This window comes from Pituophis catenifer, unplaced genomic scaffold (assembly GCF_029215685.1).
Source record: "Pituophis catenifer annectens isolate HBS135680 unplaced genomic scaffold, rPitCat1.0.hap2 SCAF_1, whole genome shotgun sequence".
NCBI lineage: Eukaryota > Metazoa > Chordata > Lepidosauria > Squamata > Colubridae > Pituophis > Pituophis catenifer.
This window is the reverse complement of record NW_027256881.1, coordinates 217,496,839-217,519,848: the sequence shown is the minus strand read 5'-3', so window position 1 is coordinate 217,519,848 and position 23,010 is coordinate 217,496,839. Positions and strand designations below refer to the sequence as shown.

Sequence of the window (23,010 nt, the reverse complement as noted above, 5' to 3'; positions counted from 1 at the left end):
AGATTGCCTGCTTTGAGATCACCCACTGTGCAACTTAATGCAGCAGGGCCAGTCTGTTCAATGTGAATTTCAAGCTGCAGGTACCAATGTATGCATCCCCCACTGAAGGATGCATCCACTGTTCAAAGGAGCTATATTACATATGGTGCTTTCCTGTGGTGCTGTGAAAAGATTTTTAGTATGGTGTCACCAGGAGGTTTCCAGAAATCATGAGGGCAGAAAAAAATAATTGGCCCAGTGGAAATAAAGTATTAATGAAAGCTTCAGCAGAGATAAAAATAGCTTTAAGTACTCACATATATTCTCTGTGTGCCGAATGAACTGCTGCTGCATTGCTGTAACGCCACAGAACTATCACTGAAGACAACACATCCAAAGTAGCATCAAACTGGAAAAGATAATAAAAAATTTAATTGGGGCAACTAAGGCAAAAGATGTTGCAATGAAAAGATTGCTAAGGGTGTTGCAAGTCTATATATAGATGCAGCGTTCATCATTGGAATAAAAAGCAAAGAACATTAAAAATTGACTTTTTTTATTTTAAAAGAAACGAAAGACAATACAATTATGTCAGTTTAAAATTTTAAACAATGTAACCTCTTTTCTGCTGCAAAACACATATATATTTAAAAACAAGACTCTTCTATAAGAGTAGAAAGGTCAAACTTATGGCAAAGCAATGAACATTACTGTCAAATAATAAAAACTAGAGTGCAGATTGTTACTGAATTTTCTAAATTAGCAAATTACAGCACCAACTTCATATTTTTTTTAAAAAAAATTGATTTATATGCCGCCCTTCTCCGGAGACTCAGGGCGGCTTACAATGCGTTAAGCAATAGCCTTCATACTTTAGTATATTTATACAAAGTCAGTTTATTGCCCCCACAAACTGGGTCCTCAATTTACCTACCTTAGAAAGGATGGAAGGCTGAGTCAACCTTGAGCCTGGGGAGATTCAAACTAGCAGGCAGCTGAATGATAATAACAGGCTATTAGTCTGCTGCGCCACCAGGCTCTTATCTCTGATGGATTCACATGAACAATACGGCCAGAATTATTTGTTTTTGGTTGTCATTCCTGAATGACAACAGTCACTAGTTCAAACTACAATCCTTACTAAATACATATGATGATCTGAGGAACAAACATTTTTAAAGAGTTCTTAATGAATATATGAACATGAACAGAACTACCAAAAGAAGATTTCTTCATTAACTGATTGGTGTATTTATTGGATAGATCTCCCAACTTTCCTCCAGCTACAGAGGCAGACATAGCACTCCCTCCCTCCTTATTTTCTCAAAATAACACAATTTAATAGATTGGGCTGTGACAGTATAAAAATCACCCACTGAATTTCTGTGGATGAGGATGGCCTTAAACTCCCAGTCCAGCCCTAGACCTGAACACTGTACAACGCCAGATCTTTATGGCATTATGATAACATGGAGGTGGAATGTATCTAATTTGGGGTTGGAGGAGGAGAATTGTTTATCTGAAATTTGTATTAGAACTTTTTAATGCTATGCAAATAGTGAACTACCATAAAATGTCTACCTATTCCATATTTTGCTTCTAACAGAGCTCCCAGTACTTGCAAATCAGCATGAAGCTGATTAATCTCCTGATACTGAGACTTAACCTGAAGTTAGCTCTTGCTTAACATTATGGATAAAACAAGCCTCCACAAATTGGACTAAGCCTCTGTTGAAACGTGCTTGAGTTATGCTAGCTAATACAGGAAACAATGGACAATCCTGGGAGCATGCTTTAGACCCATTTCTAATTCTTCTGTGAAATTCAAATCAGAAATCCTACCTAAAATCCAATTAGTCTTCTGGTCTGATTGTTTAACTTTACTTATGGTTCCTCTCTTTCTTAAAATTTCTTTGTGTGAAATTGATAGTATTTGTGGCAACTGTGGATGAAACTAACGGGTGGATTCGATCAGAAAAAGCAAATGTACATTTCAGTTATGAGAATACTTACTGCAAATCCAAATGATGAAGCACTGTACCTCATTACAGAGACAGCTAAAAGGAAAAAGAAATTTTAAAATCTACATTGATTGAAATTGCATGCTTGATTAGTCAGTCACTCACTCTGAATAAATGACACTACTATAGTACAATAACCTCAAAACAAATATATCAGAATTTTTATTCAGAAACTAGAGAAAGGCTGAAGAATACGAAAGAATATTTGGAAAGAAAATGTGCATCACATGCTGAATATATAAATTCACTATTTTGTCATAAATATTTATAAACAATAAATTTTAGAATTAATTTTAAATTTTAATGTGATACAATCTATTAAAACATAGAGGATTCTATCTATGCAGTTATGGAGTTCTGTTTTTTTATATGAAAGGACAAAAGATGCTTCCTCCTATTATTTGCAATTCTTTGAATCCTTTCAATTCCCTGAAATGCTGTGTTTTGATTTCTGCTCACAAGAATTTTCTGTAGAGTTACTGTAGAGTTTCTGTTACTGAAATAAAGAATACTGCTATCAGAACAATTTTTAAGAAATAGAATTTTCATAGGTTTTTTTGCACCAGTAGTTCAGATCAACATTAGCCAATACCAATTGTTCATTTTTGTGTTGTTATTGTTCAAGCTGTAGAAATGTTAAAATACAAATTTCAGGTGCATTCAACATCTTAAGAGAGGATTTCTTAACCTTGGGCACCTTAAGACGGATGGACTTCAACTCCCAGAATTCCACAGCCAGCTTTGCTGCCCCACAGTTACAGCATAAAGGGCCTTGAACATATAAACCATCATCAAATTATAAATTTTTTACCGTTTAAAATATGCATTACTAAACGTTCTTCTCTTTTTTATGTAAAAATAAAAAAGAAATAAGGAAACAAAAATGTATAGTTCTCATATACTATTGAAAATGGGCATATTTAGTCATGTAATGTAATTGTTAACACCCAATCAATCTACTTAGCAACAGAACAAAAATTTAAACTTGTAAATTAAAATGTATTGATTTTTGTATGGATTTGCAATCAGGATTCCCAGGATTAAAGGCCCATTTAGCTCTAGAAAGTAAGGAAGCTCTTCAGATCAAAGGCCAGCTGACTTTTTTTTGTTTCCTGATCTAATGTAGAAATAGCACTTTCCACCTTTGATAGAAGACATAAGCCTTCGATAAGTATGTTGTGGGTTGTTTCAGTGACTACCACAGCAGGGGATAAGAACTGCCTAGATCCATGATGGCGAACCTATGGCACGCGTGCTGGAAGTGGCATGCAGTCATCTTTCCGGGCATGCCAGCCATTGCCTGTTGCTCTTAGGGGTTCCTCGCGCATGCAGGAATGCCAGAAACCAAAAGAGCAGCTCCCTGGTGTGCATACACACACCGGAAAACTGAGCTTCTGGTTTCCGCCAGCTGGTCTTCACACATGAATGCACGCCAGAAACCAGAAGACCAGGTGACCAGCATGTATGTGCAAGCTGAAACAAGAAGCTCAGCTTCCCGGTGCATGCATGTGGGCTGGGGAGCTACTCTTCCCGTTTCCGGTGCTCCCACACACGTGCTCCCGTTTCAGCACTCGGTGCCGAAAAGATTTGCCAACACTGGCCTAGCTCCTTTAGGCCACTTTTGGCTGTTGTAGATGCACACCCCTCCCTCTAGCTGCTGTCAACCTTCCTTCCATTTTGGTTTGTGTTGTAGGACTGACAGGATGGCAAGAGCAGAGTAAAAGAACTAAGATTGCTAGAGAAAAGCCTCTGACCCCTGCTTGACTGATTTCACTGTAGATTAGAAGCAAGAGCCCCAACATACAGTTATAGCTTCAGGACAAGGAACACATTGTGGAGAATTCTTCTTCATTTGTTGGAAGAGGGTTTCAGGGTTCCATATAGATCCCCTCTGCAGTCTGTATGGCAAGAGCTGGCTCTTTCCAATAACTCTCTGACACTTTCTGCCTATCCAAATTCCAATTTCGACTGAAGAAGTTACTTGGATGTGTAATAAAACGTCTCAGTTTTAATAAACTTTGGTCCATTTGCCATGATTTAACATTTTAAGATAACTTTTGGTCTGGATAATTTAACCTTCATTTACATATTTCTACATTCTAGTTCCTATAAAAAAGTCCTGGTCTAGAAAGTAGTAAACAAAGAACTCTTGTAATATTTGTTTCCCAAATCTTGGTAAATTACCCAAAATTGGGTAAAAGTACTTTATCTTTTGGTAGTGACATATAAACCACAACTGGAACATTTAAATTAACTTAAAAGGTTTTTACCTATATTGGGTAAAAAGGACTTCCTGATAAATGGTTTGGGGTATTTTTTATTTATTAGATTCTTTTTTTTATCCTACCTTAATTACTTTAACTCAAGGTGGCAAACATATATAATACTCCTTCCTCTTCCTATTATCCCCACAACAACAACTCTTAGGCTTTCATGCCTAAGATTGGACTAGAACTCCCAGTCTCCTGGTTTCTAGCCTGAAGCCTTAACTTGCAGACCAAACTGGCTGTCTGAAGGAAAAAAAATTGGAAAGCACTCCTGTAAGCACTAGGACAGGACCTCAACAAACCCAACTGTTTGTGAGACCTGTATAGAAACAAGGGACTCAGTGGGCGCCATTTATCTTATAAGAATGATACAAAATAAAAAGGGAAAATGTTTTTTTCAAAATGCCCTTCCACACTGGAGATTAGAAATAACAAATAGGCGCATGTGCATGCATATACACACACACTCACTCACTCACACAAGCACAATCATTTATAGGAATAGTCCAGTGGTGGTATTCAAAATTAATTACTACCAGGCGTGGCTTGGTTGGCGTGGCAGCGGAAGGATACTGTAAAATCTCCATTCCCACCCCACTCCAGGGGAAGGATACTGCAAAATCTCCATTTCATCCTGATCAGCTGGGATTCGGGAAGCAGAGAATAGATGGGGGCGGGGCCAGTCAGTGGTGCTATTTACCAGTTCTCTGAACTACTCAAAATTTCCGCTACTGGTTCTCCAGAAATGGTCAGAACCTGCTGAATACCACCTCCGGAATAGTCTCTAAAGAAAAGTTCTAATTCTATCTATATTGTAGAGAGCAGAAAGGACATATAGCTTAAAAACTGATAAAAATATTTGTTAAATGATAGATTTATTTTACTTTATCATCATGTATTCCAAATATTTCTGATAAATGGTTGGATAGGCAGCTGGTTCCTGTTTCATTGCTAGGAGCCCAAACCTAATTATCTTTTATCTTTGATAACTGATTCTAAAAATGAACGTGTATGTATTTCAAAATGTGATGAAAGAGGATCTTTTTTTAGCACAGTCTATGTACTATTTGTGCTTAAGAGGGAGAAAATATGTATTTCCTCCTTCTGTTCTGTGTCTGTACCCTTAAATCACCTGTTTAGACTTCACAGATTTTAGTTATACACAAGTACCAGGTACTGGTACTGAAAACAGAACTCCTACATCTTCTCTAGCTTTCTCCACATTGTTTACTGAAAAAGAACACATGCATTCTTCCACAAGATGTTAACAAGAAACAGAAAGTAAGTGGATTGGTTGCTTTGGCTCCAGCCATGCAGTTATTCTAACTATTTAATTCTGTAAGAAAATATAGATTAATGAGATATCCCTTTGTGCTTGGTTTAAGTATTATTATATTATGGGCAAGGAACTATTAACCTGAAGGTAAATTACAATCTCTGAATGAGGAAGAGCCTGGTAGGATTCTTTCAGACTAACACATTTTATTAAAAGGCATGCATTTTTTCATCACTGCACATAGGCCTTCTAATAAACTATATTAGTTTGAAAAAGTGTAACCAGTTCCTTCTACTTAATCTACATGGAATTGTATGCAGAGAGTAAATGACAATAACAAGACACATTTCAAAAGAGGGATTTTTTTTACAAAAAAAACCCAATAAAATGTTCCTTCTTTTTATGGCATTTCTAACATTTATTGTTATATGATTTGGTAATTATCAACATATATATTAGCTAAAAAAACACTTTACATTAATTAAATAATCCCTTAAAATTAAAGGAATAATAATTTGTAGGTTTTATTGTTTTTTCCATAGCTCTCTCCATTGTTGTACTATAATCATTTATTTGAAGTTTTGCATCCACTTCATCATACTTTTTAAAACTTGTTCCATCCCTGTGTCATATTTGAATTATACACACACATTTCCTAATATCTTATCTTCTAAGTGTTTTAAATTCTGTCATCTATCTCAAAGTCTCTCCTTTCTTATTTAAAAGCAAGAAAATATTACTGAGGCTGCTTTTTAAAAATGCATTTCTTTTGTTGTACCTTCATCTTTCACATTGTGATTAAATATATACATTGCTTTTAAATTAGTTTCAAAGTTACTGAAGTTTAAACACTTAGCAAACAAATACTGATTAAAATGAGGTAAGCAATGACTTTTAAAGTAGAATGCTGTGAAATTCATAGCAGAGACCAGCTGTTATTATTGCAAAGAATATTCTAACATGTACTAATATGTATTTCCAAACTCAATGATACTGATCCCTCTAAGGAATTTAAGTTTTATTTAAAAAAATAAATCACCCTTTAAATATATTGTACTTCTGAAAATCTGTCAGTTATGTGTGTATATAAAGAACAATAAAAAAGTATAGTTGGAGACATAAAGCAGAAGCAAATAATTCTAAATTTAAAAATCTGATATAACATATGAACAATTATACTAACAGATCTGTCTATCATCTAAATTCATTATATCCACCCACTCCAGCATAGTTTATTACAATGTAACAGAAGCACTGATAAATTAATGTCCTACTGAAATTCTCCAGAGATTTCATAAGAGCATCTCTTCAGTCATGCCCCCCAGGTTCAAATGCACCTGATACAAATAGCATCTTGAAAAGCAATTTCACGTACTGTATTCTTGGTCTGATTATTAAAGTTTTCCATGCACATGTAAAAGCCCTACTTTAATGCTTTGCATATAATCTGTAATCTTAGAACCAGGCAGCCAGATATTATAGTAATTAATTCAAACAACGCATCTTGCTTCACATGATATCTAACACAGAAATCCACATGAAATTTTCATAGATTATGTAAAATTTATATGATTTACATAAAATGTATGAACATTGTCTGGACTAAATTCTATTTGACAAAGCAATCTGAATCCAGATGTTGTCCAATGCATTCAGGCCACTGAAGGGGGTGCATAAAATCAAGATTTTACTTATGAATTACATTAATTATGAATTCACTTATAAATTACAGGCGGGAATAGTTCCATGACTGCAATTTCCTTTCCTTTTCTTCTTCTCCCCTTACGCCACCAAATCAGCTATGGAAAATCTGTAGATGTCATACTTGTGCTTGTTTCATGCAAAAAAAAAAAAAATGTTAAAAAAAAGTGGGCCATACAGTGAATGCCCCAAAGTAATACATAGTAACAGCAGGAAATGAAGATAACCTAGCTGATAACATAGGGGGCAGATCAGCATTTGGGTTCCAGAGTGAGCTGCTCCCTGAGAAAAGCAGAGAAGTATTTAGAATTAAAGATCAGAAAGGACTCAGAATTTATAGAATTCTGAAAGCAGTAGGGAAAAGGCGGGATGAAGCTCATTATTAGTAATTTCATATATGTAAATCAAAGTCTTTGTTTTGCATAAAACTACTTCAATTTACAGCAGAAGTATAAGGCTGAGAAATATCTTGCATTCCTTCAACTGCAAAATATTTGAGTCTAAGAAAATGCAGCTCTCCCACATTATTAAAAATTTTTGTAGCGCCTAAATGGAAAACAACTAGACCTCCAAGAAGGAAGAACTGGAAAACTAAATAGAGTGAAGCCCAAGACATCAATATTAAGGGTCACAAAATTGTCCAGTTTGGGTCAATCTGATCCTATTTCTGTAATGCCCTTGAGACCTCAGTGCTTCAGACACAGGGGTGGGTTCTACTTACCTTTACTACAGGTTTGCATAGAGCCTGCAGTGCTCTTCTGCGCATGCGCAGAAGTCCTATGATGATGTCCAGGTCAGTGGACGAAGCCTCCCGCCTGTTTTACTACAGGTTCTTGACAACCAGTCCGAACCGGGGGCAACCCACCAATGATTCATGTTTATAGGGCCATCTTCTGTTTCAGGCAGCAGACATATATGCCCTGAACACTCATACTACTAACTAAGACATGCTTAATTGAACAATCTTATCTGTTAAAAATCCATTTAGCAGGCTTACACCGCCTTATTCCCCACCTTTGGGAAATACACATTTGCATTTTACAAACTAAGAAGAAACAGAGGAAATTGGCAAGCTGTTTATCTCAAGGTAAAGAATAGAGTAGGTGGTAATATTCTGGAGCTATATTTCATTTTTATAGACATGCTAACTCTAGTTCCAATAATGAATTTAAGGCAGCCTTGTAGGGTAGCTTTTTTCCTTACTTATAACTGCCACTATCAGGTTGATTATCTAATATGGGAATGCATTTGAGCACTAGGCATCCTAAGATAGAGGCGGGCAACCATTTTTAGCCCAGGAATTATACTTTTTCAAAATACCAACCCCTCAGAGTTGCTGGATTAAACATCTCTAGACCTTTTTTCTGGTTTTCCAGGAGGGTTGCATACATCCTTGATGTTTCCATTCTAAGTGCCATATATAAAAAGAAGTAAATACTTTTTATACAGCACCAAACAACAAAAACATTTTGTAGCTAAATCTCAGAAGTCTTTAGAAACTGCCAAAGAGAGCCTAAAGGCACATTCGATTGCTCATCCATTTAAATCAATAATGGAATACAACCAATAACTTTAAAAACAGCACAGTGTATCTCTTAAAGGGTAAAGGGATTTCACAAATTAGGCCTGACCACCTCAGAAATATCTATCTAACCTTACCCAAGTTCAATGTTGGAACTTATTATTTTATGTACAAAACAAATCTGAAAGATTGGAACAAGGCAGTGATTTAGTGAAGGAATATTTGCTTTTATCAATCGATTCAAAAAGATTCACAATGTTGTCCAGATCTGGAAAAAAGAATATGGTTCACGAATGTGTTCTATAGATGTCCCAAAGACACAGGGTGGTGATCAAATAGTACATTTTACATTTTTGCATAACTATTATCTTACTGTCACAACCATTTTTTTTTATTCTCAAATTGTTTCTATTTTTTAAATAAAGAGGAAAACACACAAATCTAGTAAATAAATATACTACATATACAATTCATTACAAAGCCAGTGATGCTCCAAAAACTGTAGTCCTAACAGTGTTGTGTTCCAAATGAATTAAGGACTGTCCCTGAACAAAATATATTCATTGTATAGATTGTACAGATTTCAAGTAGCACAAAGTCTTGTCATGATTCAAAGTGACAGTCATCATAAATATTAATTCAATGTTCCACTTATACCTCCCAGCTTTGCCAACCAAGCTTCAAAATTCCTTCCACCCTCCCTAGAGAAACCCACGTAGACCATTGCACAAACAATCTTAGTTTACTAGCTATTATTTAACCTTTGGGGCAGTTTTTTCTATTATGGGCCTTTTCAGATATCCTGAACTATATATCCCAGATTCACGTGTCAGTATAACCACCCAGACTAGAAATTTTGTGGATAAGATCAAGGTATCTTCTTCACTTAAAAGATATGCTTGAACAACTGCATTCACCCTTTCATACATGACACATACTTGCTCAGGGAATACAAACATGCCAAGAAGCAACTTGATGTAAATGAATTATTTAACTTTTCCCCAGTTCTCACCCCACAGCTTAGATGGAATAAAAAAAGCTAGATAAGTCTACCATAGTATAAGTACAACTTAAATACAATTATGTGGGGGTAAGAACTACTGAATTTTAAAGGTGGTTTTTTTTTTTAAATAAAGTATAAATAAGTAATAAGAGTGAAGTGACTATGCTTTGCTTTGCAAAGTTTTGGCAAACTCTCTACAGGACCCAGGACTTGTTTCCTCCAATACTGTTTACCCCAAGCTTTAGCAAGCTGTGACATATCCTCTGGCATGCACTAATTAAACCTAAGGAGGCTTTTACGGAATATCTCTTTGTATTTTTTAAATTACACCTAGGAAATATGAAGCAGCTATGAAGCAATACAGAATGTTTTGTCTGGGCAACCTGGCACTAACCTGTAGTAATCATCAATGAATTTATTTTTTAAAAGTTCAAATTAAAATAATATTTTATTTGTTTGTATCCTGCCTTTTATGGTTTATTTTACAAATAACTCAAGGCAGCAAATATATCCAACATGCCTTCTTACTTTTTTCCTTATAACAACAACCCAGTAAAGTAGGTTGGGCTAAGAGAGAGTGACTGGCTCAAAGTCACCCAGCTGGCTTTCATGCCTAAGGATGGATTAGTCTACAACTCACAATCTTTTCAATCTCAATATTTTCTAGCTCAGAGTCTTAACCACTAGGCCAAACTGGCTCTCTATAGCAGTGTTTCTTAAAAGTGTGGTCCTAGGATCCCTACCAATCCCCTAACATCCTCTCATAGGTCATCAAAATCAAAATTATTTTGCCAGATATTTAACACATTTGCAAAAATTTAAAACAAGGACACTCTTCACATTGTTTTATTAATATTTTACATTAACATCCAATGGGATGTTGTTATTTTATGTGATTCAATAAATATTTCATGAATGCATCAATTTTAATTTTTAATGTTATACACTGATAAATATAACCCATACAAACAGCTTTTTTTAAAAAAAATGTTAATTATAATATTTAACAGTAGGAAGGACTGACAGCAAAAAATTTAAGAAACACTGCTTTATGGTACAGCTCTGATACATTTAAAGCAATGGTAAATCTGTTTTTATTTATTTTCCTTTGAAACTCTTGAATGCAATCTATTTTCACACTTGCAAAAACTTTTCTCTCACTCAGATCCTCAATTTTAGATAATTTAACTGGCCTTTCAAAGAGTTTGACAGTTATACAGCTCTTCTTCATAATAATTCAGATTTTTTTTTCATTCATGTCTACTGAGCATAAAATAAAGTCGCAGATGAGAGAAGAGGGAAAGATCTTTCCAACTGTTTCAAGAAATATGGGAGCGGCAATAGCAGAAATCTGAAAGTGCCCTAGATTGCGTTGCTGAGTTTTTAAATTGATTTTATTTATATTATTCAATTGAACTTCTTGTCCCCTTCTATACCATTGATTTCTAAAGTACTACACTGCTTTTAACAAACAGTAATGTACCAGGCTAGAAACCAGGAGACAGTGAATTCTAGTCCCACCTACTAAAATAAGCACACACTAAAATAAGCCCTCCCCAAAAATAAGGCCCGCCCCGAAAATAAGCCCTCCTTGAAAATATTTCCTTTGGTTAGAGTTAGGAAGACAGAGCTGGAAATCAGGTAAGATGGCAAGAAGAGCCCCATCTTGCTCCATGTGCCCCAAAATAATAAGACCTCCCCGAAAATAAGGCCAAACACTTATTTTGGGGTTCAAAAAATATAAGGCAGGGTCTAATTTTCGGGAAACACGCTAGTTAAGGCAGGATATAAATGAATAAATAAATAAATTCACACAGAATCAATGTTCACATGCAGAGGGATCCAATCTTAGAAACATCAACTGTCAGCTCTGCCTGGTTTGGCTTGGCACCTCACAAGCATTCTGCCATCAAAAGCTGGAAGGGGGAAGAAGGAGTGAAGGGTGACAGGGCAATAAAGCTTTGTGTGTACGTGATGGGAAATCAGGAGGGGGAATGACAGGTGACAAGGACCAGAGCATCCCGATCCTGTTTGTACCAGCATCCCATGGCCAGGCACCCTGAGATATATGCGGATTACCACCAAATGTCTCAGAGTTCTCAAAACATCTTGGTGAGCTCAGACTGGTCACAGGGACTGGTCATGGGGGGAGTGGTCACGGACTGGTCACAGGGGGAGGAGGGGTGGGCTGTGGGCAAATCTACACCTTTTTTTAATCTAGCGAGGGTGGGAGATTTCAGAACTGGCTTGACATTACCGCAACCGACTCCTTTAGTAAAAGAACCCTTTGCTTTAACCATGGAATCAAGAGCTTTCTTTCCTAAGGATCTAGATTGGGGCAGGTCTGACACCAGCAAATAACCAATAACAGAGTCTTTTTTCTCAAACTTGTTATGGGTTCCTTCTCCAGTGGCTTTCAATTCTTTTTATTGTTTGTTTTTCATATTTCTAAACTGCCCATCTCCCTCAAAGAGGGACTCTCCAAATGCAAGGAAGCATTTGGAGAGAAAATAGAGATTCAGATATACCTTTTGCTTTTAAACCTCATCCATCTCTATGCTGTTGGCTAGGATCCAGCATTAAATAGACAGATCTTGTATCTAGTTTGGCTTGATAATGACAAAAAACATGAGCAAAACAGTAAAAACCCAAAGAGATGGGCATGTTTCTGTATGCATTTTAAGTATTTATTCAAGTGCCCAACAAAATACATGCACAATGCCACACTTTCTGTCACATCTGAGGCAATTTTATTGCTGTTTTTTTTCTATTGACTTTACACAGGCTCTAATTGCTAAACTGTCACGCTATCAACTGATTGAAGACTTACAACGCTGATTTCTCAAAGGGCCATTATCTGACCGGGGCATGATTGATACATGAATAATTTAAGTTCTCTGTCTGGAAATTTTATAGAGCTGTGCAAATGTTGCTGCATTAAACATGTTTAAAACACCTATTTTAAAGGCTATACCATTTTTCTATACTAAATTAATGTTACCCGCAAAGGCTATACTGGTAGCTTAGATACAGTAGTAGAAAACCAACATGATTGTTTTATTTTTTTTAAAAAAGTACTATTAGAATGTAGTTATGCAATGTCCATATTTTTGCTAATTATTTCATAGGAGCCGTGTTAAAAATTAGTCAGATTTCAGAAAAGCTCGAATTCTGCTTGAAAGCCCAGCAGCTTTAGTATCAATTTAATACTATATCAAATAGAATGATTTTAAAAGTATACTTGAGCATATTCAACATAAAAGTATGTTTAAAAAAATTATGAAAGCTGATTTTGCATCATTTTGATGCAAAAGCTACATTAGCTTTAAAAAAAACCAATGGCGACTGTAAATTAATATTAATTAAATATGTTCCATAAACACTTTGATTCAAGAGTCTTTTCAATGGTGCATTCACTGATATTGTAATCAAGTGCACCCACCTTATTGCTGGTCATCCTTTTTCTTTCATCTTTTTTAGCATTATGGATGTCACAAGGGAGTTATACCTTTGCACAATGTGTCCAAAATATGAGTTTGAGCCTGGACATTTGTCCCTTGAGCGAGGGCTCTGGATTGATTTCTTTCACAATCCATTTGTTTTATTTTCCTGACTATCTATGGTATTCTCAGGAATAATAATAATATATTAAATCTCCTTTCTCTGGTATTAATGTGCAGGCTGACTTTTTTCAGTCTGTTGGCCATTGTGTTGTCTGCTGATTGGTGGGTATGGTTTGGCTATGCCTATTATAAATTTGTCACTTAGTGTTTCTAGGCCATTTATTCCATATTTCAGATTTCTAAATGAAGATTAAAAATAGATATCTAACTGCCATTTATTATTTATTTTATTTATTAATTTTTTATGCACCCATTTCCTCTAAAAAGTGATTCTGGGCGGCTTACATTGCATTGTAATGCATTGCAGCCTGAAAGAAAGAATGTCAGATTATCTGATATCAATAGCATTTTATGTCTGTAATAAATCAGCTTCAAATTCTAGTAAGCCTTGCTTTCCTACAAGAAATTTTTGCCTAATTGCTGCCTAATTGTAATTTAAACTAGTTTAAGTCCCCTCATGAGACTGCATTATGCTACCCAAACAACCTCAAATATGTGATGCGTTCTGCATAAAATCTTGCTGTGACAGCAATATCATCTGAAGCCTCTTTCAGCTTTAGCAGTCAAGTATTAATCATGAAAATCTATATACAGTATGTATGCAATATGGTACTAAAGAGAGTTCAATTGTTGCTTTTAACTTAACTCTAACTCAGAGTGTGAGACTATGAACAACTAGTTTTAACTATGAAAGAGCCACTATTAAACTTGGCAACTCTTTCATTACTCCATAGGTAAAAGATGAGGTATATAAGGTGCTCAGGGAGGAGTAGCATCTTTGGTGGAAGGGCCTGCCATGTCCTTCTTAGGACTGCTCATTCACCTTTGATCCCCACCTGGTGTTCAGCTTTCACCTGTGGCAATTACAAGTAGCTGCAGCAGCCACACACCAGAAAGCATCTAAGCCCCTTTACACCGTAAGCAAGCAAGGACTGCCAGAAAGTCATTCAACACTGGAGGACTACAAGCTCTAAACCAAGTCCAACATTTCCAACATTTCCAATATGTATCTAATGAAAAACTCTCCAGCAGGTTACTGCTTGCAGGAACCTATTCTGAAAAGTGGATGCACTTTAAAGTTGCCATCGTACAGACTGCAACAACAGTACTTGGACAAGAACAAGGCCTATGCAGACTGGCAGAATCCCCCATTACCTATCTCAATGAAAATCAAGTTTAATAGCAATAGCACTTAGACCTATATACTGCTTCATAATGCTTTACAGCCCTCTCTTAACGGTTTACAGAGTCAACAATTGCCTCAGCAATCCTCAATTTATTGACCTCAGAAGGATGGAAGGCTGAGTCAATCTTGAGCCGGTCAGGATCGAACTCCTGGCAGTGGGAACGCAGAGTTAGCCTGAAATATTGCATTCTAACCACTGCGCCACTGCAGTCCATACTTGAGACAGAATTGTGGGAAATGCAGGACAAGCGGTGGCAAAGGAAGGCTGAGCAGGTGAACTATGCAGAAACGCATGCTACCAGAGTTCTTCAGGGCCATTAAGTCAGTTTATAGTCATTCTAAATCAGGATGTTCCCCTTTATGGGTTGAACCTAATCAAAGACCAGGAAAAAACTAGTGGGCTGAACACTTCCAACTTAGAAACCTAGATACCCTAGACCAGCAATGGCTAACCTTTTTGCCGTCGCGTGCCAAAAGCGGGAGAAGTGAGGGGGGGAGGTCACACACACGCTTGCCAAACCCACAATTCTATGCACCTCACCCCCGTGCATGTGTGTGCAACCCTTCCACACTTCCCCCGCTTTTGGCACGCGATGGCATGGGTTGGCCCAGTAGGCCCATTTTTCGCCCGCTCTAGGCTCCAGAGCCTTTCTAGGAGCCTGGGGAGGGCAAAAACAGCCTTCCCCAGCCCCCACCCCACCCCCCGGGGCCAGAAATGGCCTGTTTGCTGACTTCCAATGGGCCCAGAAGGCCCGAAAGCTGAGCTTGTGTGCCCACCAACATGGCTCCGTGTGCCACCTGTGGCATGCGTGCCATAGGTTCACCATCACGGCCCTAGACTGCCTCCCTCTTCTGTTGAGATCAGGAAAACAATCTTGCAGATGTGCTCAAATAAAGCAACTGGGCAAAAGGGCATTTCTGCTGAGATCCACAAAGCACTAAACCCAAACACCTTGCAGGCATTTCAAAACATCTTAGAAGACATTTGATCCACAGAGGAGATGCACGACGACTGCTATGAAGCATTCATTCTGACTCTCTATAAAACAAAGAAAGCAAATCAAACTACAGTGGTAACTAACTGCTATCCATTGCAGACAAGATCTGTGCTTGCATTCTCATAAACAGACTGTCTCAGAAAGAAACGTTACCGATGTACCTAGTGTGGTTTTTGGCCAGAACAGAGTCCTGAAGAAATGGTATTTGTCATGAGCCAAGTCCAAGAGATATGCATGGAATAGAATAAGCTTTTTTATCCTGTTTTCACTGACCTAACAAAAACATTTGATACTGTCAAGAGGAAGTGTCTCTGGATCTGAGACATGGATATCTGAAGAAATTCATGAAATTGATTCAGGTACTCTATGACAGTATGATGGGACAGGTTTTTTACAACAGTGATACATCAGCTGCATTTGCTATTTCCTAGTCCCAGTCTTTTTCAGTTTGGTCTTCACTTGCATGTTGTCATGTGCAAGAGTTGTCTAAGCCTGATTTCAGTCACTAGGTTTAAACATTACAGGTTGTTTCAACTTAAGTGTTATATGAATCCATCCAATGTAATCAGTAGATTGCAGCATGATTCCTAAACTGAACTAATCTAAAATAATCTTCTTTTAAACACATGTTAAACAAGTCAAAGTAGTTCACACATAATACTAAACCATAAGTTATAGCTTTTAAATACAGATAGCATTTATAAGCCATAAATTATATCTTACAACTACAATTGAGCTCAAAATTTCTGCTGTTAAGTGAGGCATTTGTTAAATGAGCCTGGTGGCTCAGCATTTGTTAAATGACCACGGGCCTGGTGGCTCAGCAGACTAAAAGCATTGTGATTAACACCAGCTGTCTGCAATTACTGTAAGTTTGAATCTCACCAGGCTCAAGGTTGACTCAGCCTTCCATCCTTTCTAAGGTAAGTAAAATGAGGACCCAGTTTGTGGGGGCAAAAAGCTGACTTTGTATAAATATACAAAAGTATGAAAGCTATTGCTTAACGCATTGTAAGCCGCCCTGAGTCTCCGGAGAAGGGCGGCATATAAATCAAATTTAAAAAAAAAAGAACTTTGCCCCATTTTACGACCTTTCTTGCCATAGTTGTTAAGTGAATCACTGCAGTTGATAAGTTAGTAACCTGATTGTTAAGTGAATCTGGCTTCCCCGTTGACTTTGCTTGTCCGAAGGTTGCAAAAGGGGATCATATGACTTCAGGACACTGGAACCATCATAAATATGAACCAGTTGCCAAGCAACTGAATTTTGATCACATGATCAAGGGGAGGCTACAAGGTTGTAACCACGAAAAATGGCCATAAGTCACTTTTTCAGTGCTGTTGTAACTAATGGTCACTAAATGAATTGTTGTAAATCGAGGACTATCTGTAATGGTGGATTTTTATAAATCATGTTAATCCATTAGAAAATTAATTGAGGCTTAGGAGTCTTGAAATGGAATTTAGTTGATGTCATGAACCTTAATTTAATATTAATTTAACTAGTCCTTGGTGTGTGTGTGTGTGTGTGTGTGTGTGTGTGTGTGTGTGTGTGTGTGTGTGTGTGTATTAAAAAATAAAAATAAATCAGTGGTGCCCAAGCTGCAATGCCAAAAAAGGAAGCTGTTTTCCCAATTTTAGAAATATAAAATCTAGTATGTTCATTACTTTGTTTTAGATTCTCTAAATGACATTAAACAGAAACAAAGCAGACTATAGCCAGACAACTAGCAGAGGAAATAAAACAATACAGCAATAAAGCCAAAATAAAAGCATTGCAAAAATCAAAGAGCCCTAAAGCTTTTCTTAAAATACTTAGGAGAACCACCAGATTTAATGAAGAAAGATGACTCTGTAGGTTTGTGGCAAATCCATCCAGATATGGAACTCCTCAGATGGCCTGCCATAATACTGTTTAGAAACCTTGTCATTCTCATTGTTATCCATCTTGCTTCACTTGAGCAGACCAGATACAGGAGGAACCAGGATGATGACTACAGAAAACAACGTAGAGAAATAGCATTCCCTGGGTAAAGATGCATTTTTTTTTCTTCCTGCCCCTAACCATGCTAGAATTTTAAAATGCCATGAAAAAACATCCAAATCTTCCACCCAGCATTGTTCAGATCACTATGATGCAGACATTAGAAACAGAAAGCTGATCTGAGCTTAGTGCAATAATCCACTAAGAAAGTCAACTGACTGCCAAGCCAATTCATTTAATATTTTATCTATCACATAACACAAGAGTTAACAGATTCCTTTTTTTTTTTTTTTGCAATATGCTTTTTCTGTAAATCACTGGCATAAGACCTAAGCATGCAAGATTGAAGGTATTGTTTCCTAAAAACTAGTAAGTAACTTATTTAAACCACCAATAGTGACATGCCTACTTCCAAAAGCATATATTTTAAAAGTTATATGAAATATTCTAGATTTTATCAACATAGTGACCAATTATGAATAGGCTTATTAGGGTATCTGGTTTCAGGAAACTGATATAGAACTAGAACTTAACATCTATTCCCAAATCAAGGCATACAATTATATCTCTAGCAAAATTTTGCAGATGTAGAATGACTGCGACATCTCTCAACAAGGCCAGCTGACAATAAAATAATCCAAATTACATATTTCTGAGAACTTCCCCACTCTGGGGATAGTTAAATTAATTACCAGCAAAGGAAAAGAACATTATATACCTGCTGCATGATGAATTATTCTATTTATTCATGCATGAGACAGTCTAGAAAATGACAATAAATCAAATGGCTGTATCTGTACTGATACACAACTGATACAACAATTTACCACGTAAGGAAAGATAAAGATAAAGGAAAAAATACTGAATTTTTATTAAATCAAAATATTCTAACTACTTTGCTTTAATGTTCTGAGCACTTAAGTTAACCTGAATAACTAAAGTGGCAGATCTTTAATAATTACTAGAAAGTAATTACCAGCATTACTTTTGAAATAAAATACTCTGAAAATAAATCAGTGATTCATTATGAAAATTGATATCTATGCCTCCTTCTTCATAACAGCTAAACTTATTTAATTATCCCAGAAATTTCTAAGGCAAGCTTTATAATCAAGTTCATATTGTTACATAATAAAGATTGGGATTAATATTTTTGCATATCCTTCAATCATGTTTCAAAGACAATTTAATTTTATACAGCAAAATACGACAATCACCAATGAAGCATTAAAATAAATGCAAGATAGATTTCAAAGCAATATGAAATCAATTATAACAAAGTAGGTTCAAAATTTATGAGAAACAAAAATATGTTTTTGTGATGCTAAATAAAAAAGTCTCCCTGGAGAAAGCTTCTATAAAGAGACATCATCACTAAATAGAGGATCTTCTCAACATCAAAGTCATCTAATTTTTTCTTCCATATAATCCTACTTGATTCTTGAAGACTGCCTTGACAAGTTCCTGCAATTTTCTTGGCAAGTTTTCTCAAAATTGGTTTGCCATTGCCTTCTTCCTAGGGCTGAAAGACAGTGACTGGCCTAGTCACCAAGCTAGCTTTGTGCCAAAAGCAGGACTCACATTCTCCTAGTTTATAGCCTGATACCCTAACCACTGCCTCAAACTCTTAGAATGCCATCTACCAAAGATCTTAATGGAAACAAAGAAGGCACTTATGAAAACAAGTGGTCAAGACTTCATTTATTTTTATTTTGGCAGAAGTGTTGCCATTTGTGCTAGCACTTTACATCATGTGTTTACTTAGTTTACAAAGCTGAATTATGAAGTTCAATTTACAGATCATCCTCAAAAGCGACTTTTTTAAAAAAAGACAGTATTTTTTGAAATTACTAAAGCACAAATAATCAAGAGTTGATTAGGTTAAATAGATAATTAGATATACTCCATGGCATAACAACAATCTTTTTATTTTCTACTTCCTTCAACCTTATCTAAATTTTGTCACATGACATGTTCTAAGTAAGTTCCTGCTTTTTGATCACATCAAGGGTGGAGTCATTATTTGGTTTCCAATACCCTAATTCTGGTAGTTATTGTGCTGTTAGTAATCATCTCTACCTCCAAATTCTTATTTCAAAAATGTCGTTTTTCTTTCCTTTTTTCCCCTAGTCATGCTAGTTAATATTCACCTGAATTTCTCGTTTTCCATTTTTACTTCCCCAACAAGATTTTGTTCAGCTAAAACAGCAATATGTGACCAGGGGCAGACTGTGAAACTGCTCATGTGCAAATCCCAAGTTAAACTAAAGCAGAAATGAAAAGCAGAAAAGCAGAAAAGAAAAATGAAAATATGACCTTACGTGTATATACCCATTATTTTCAAGAACATCAGGAATCACTTTGAAGTCTTGAACCTCACTGAACAAGAACCAGAGGGACTGTGGAATAAAATCAAAGATGTTGTTAAGGATGACTATGAAAAGAGACTGCCAAGATCAAGAGACAAAAGAAAGCAAACTAAATACCAGACCAAAAGGTAGAAATTGCCAAGGGAAGAGATGCTAAGTCAAGAAAGACAAACACAAAGATCTCAGGAAGGAACTTAAGAAAGAATTTCAGAGAGCGGTTAGAAGAGACCAGAAGCAATAGTGCAACAGTATTAGTAAGACACAATGGAGAAAGATATGTCTTCCAGCCATCTCTGAATTCATCAGGTTCTGAGGTTCCAACCTCAAATGGGTGTGCTAAAGAACACCAATGGATAGTAACCAATTCAAAGAAGATTAAACAAAAATGGAAAAATGTAGCAAAATTCTATAGAACAGAAGTCTACATCCAGGATACCTTACCTCTACTTACAAGAACTATTGGTACTAGAAGATAGATCAATACTCAGCTTTAAATAGGAAGGCTAAAGAAATGGAATGGCATATTTACAGAAATTTGGCAAGCAACAGAAGAAACTATTCTAATCAAATAGTCCCAGAAAACCTGGAGAATAACACAGTGATCCAGAGACTGGAAGAAGTTTGTTTGTTTATTTTATTTATTTATTTATTTATTTATTTATTTATTTATTTATTATTTATTTATTTATTTTATTAGATTTCTATACCGCCCTACTCCCAAAGGACTCAGGGCGGTGCACAGCCAAATAATAAAAAACACATACATACAAAATTTAAAATAAAATAAAATCAAATTAGATAATTTTAACTACATACCAATACCAAAAAAAGATTTAAGATAACATGTGATCTAGCACAGGGGTCCCCAACCTTTTGGACCTCAAGGGCCACCAAGTTCATAATTTTAAATTTCGCGGACCACTAATATCTCTGAAATGATGACCCAACAGGTCACGAGTTGTCTAGTATGAATTAAACCAGTACAGTACAAGGATGATACAATATTTGACTTCCTTCTTAGTTCTGAATAAAATCTGAAACATAAGATAAAATTTGACACTTGATAAGTATTTCTTAAATCAGCCACAACTTTTCATGGATTCCTATGACTGTCCATCACAACTGATATGTGATCCCATGTTGAAAGGTGTTCCCAAAAGGTACTGGATACTGGTACTGGAACCTCTAAATCAGGGGCCACCAACCTTTCAGACCTCAGGGACCACTAAATTCATAATTTTAAATCCCACGGACCACTAATATGATCTTCCTAATGACCGGCTGGGTGGGCATGGCTAGGTGATCATGTGACTAGGTGGGTGTGGTCAACTCGATGTCGCTCATGTTGAGGGGCGCCTCAGCAGCCTCTACTCACCCCTCCCCTCCCAGCTCCTCCTCACCTGCCCGCCCAGGCTCCTTAGTGTCTCAACAGGAAGCAGTTGTTGGAGCTAAGCAGCCACCATGAGAAAGAGTTGGCAAAACTGCTGGCTCAGTTCAAATTGGGTCTGACCTAGGAGGAGGCTCAGCAGAACCACCTCACTGAGGACTATAGGAGCATAGCTTTCCAAGCAGAGAGAAGACCAGGTGTAAGACCAGGTACCGGTGCCTGGAGGTTCAGTGCATGGCCCTACTCACACGGGGGGAAACACTCTAGACTTGGTTTTTGTCTCTGGTCAGTGGCTGAATGATCTTGATATAGGAGATACAGTGACTGTACCCTTGTCATGGTCGGATCATTCTCTCCTTCGCTTTGACCTTTGAACCGCTACACCCCGTCCCAGGCACCTGATGGATCCGGATCGGTTCCAGACGGAGCTTGGGCCATTTCCTGAGGCTCTGGCTCACGGCTCGACCGAAGACCTGGTGGCCGCCTGGGCTAGAGCGGCTGCTGGAGCTTTGGACCGGGTTGTGCCTTTGAGGCCTCTGACTCAGTACCGATCTCGCTTGGTTCCTTGGTTCACCGAGGAGCTGAGGGAGATGAAGCGCCGGAAAAGATGCCTGGAGAGTGGTTGGAGGGCCAGCCTTTCCGAATCCGACTGAACACTGGTAAGGTCTCATATTAAGACCTACCTAGTGGCGATAAAAGCGGCAAAATTTAATTATTTTTCCGCTCTTGTTGCATCATCAGATAATCGCCCAGCCACCCTGTTTAGGGTGACCCACTCCCTTCTCCATCTGGGAGCGGGGAGGACTCTTTGGAGGGTCGGGCCAAGGACTTTGTACAGTATCTGTATGACAAAATCGCTCAAATTCGGGAAGACTTGGACTCTGATTGGGTAGATGCGGGTGGGGTGATGGAGGCAGGTCTTGAGACTATTATCTGGGAAGAGTTTGGCCCTGTGACTCCCGAAGACGTGGACAGGATTCTGGGCAGACTGAGCACGGCCACATGTTTATTGGACCCGTGTCCCTCCTGGTTGGTGCTGGCTTCCCAGGAGGTTACATGAGGCTGGCTCCAGGGGATTATTAATGCTTCGTTGAGTGAGAGTGACTTTCCCGCCACCTTGAAAGTGGCGGTGGTGAGGCCTCTCCTCAAGAAGCCTTCCCTGGACCCAGCAGTGTTAGCAAATTATCGTCCAGTCTCCAACCTTCACTTTGTGGTGAAGGTTGTTGAGAGTGTGGTGGCGCAACAGCTTCCCCAGTACCTGGATGAAATGGTTTATCTAGATCCGTTCCAGTCGGGTTTCAGGCCTGGGTACAGCACGGAAACAGCATTGGTCGCGTTGGTTGATGATTTCTAGAGGGCTCGGGATAGGGGTTGTTCCTCTGTCCTGGTCCTATTAGACCTCTCAGCGGCTTTCAATGCGCCGGTTGGAAGAGCTGGGGGTGGGGGGCACCATTCTGCAGTGGTTCTCCTCCTTTCTCTCTGACTGGTCGCAGTCTGTGTTGGCAGCGGGACAGAGGTCGACCCCGAGGCGCCTTGTGTGTGGGGTGCCACAGGGATCGGTCCTCTCACCCCTTCTGTTCAACATTTATATGAAGCCGCTGGGTGAGATCATCCGTGGTTTCAGGGTGAAATACCATCAGTACGCTGATGATACTCAGCTGTACATCTCCACCCCGGGCCACCCCAATGATGCC

General features: G+C 37.7%; 1 protein-coding gene across 1 annotated transcript in view; it reads right to left on the bottom strand.

Moving 5' to 3' along the window:
- Positions 1 to 23,010, bottom strand: part of TMEM163 (transmembrane protein 163) — an 88,640-nt gene that overhangs the window by 41,863 nt on the left and 23,767 nt on the right. Inside the window, exons 3-4 of the mRNA XM_070947545.1 lie at positions 1,993 to 2,036; positions 297 to 388 (exon numbers count right to left, since the gene is read on the bottom strand). Of these exons, the coding sequence (XP_070803646.1) occupies positions 297 to 388; positions 1,993 to 2,036 (136 nt within the window). The remainder of the gene's footprint in view (positions 1 to 296; positions 389 to 1,992; positions 2,037 to 23,010) is intronic.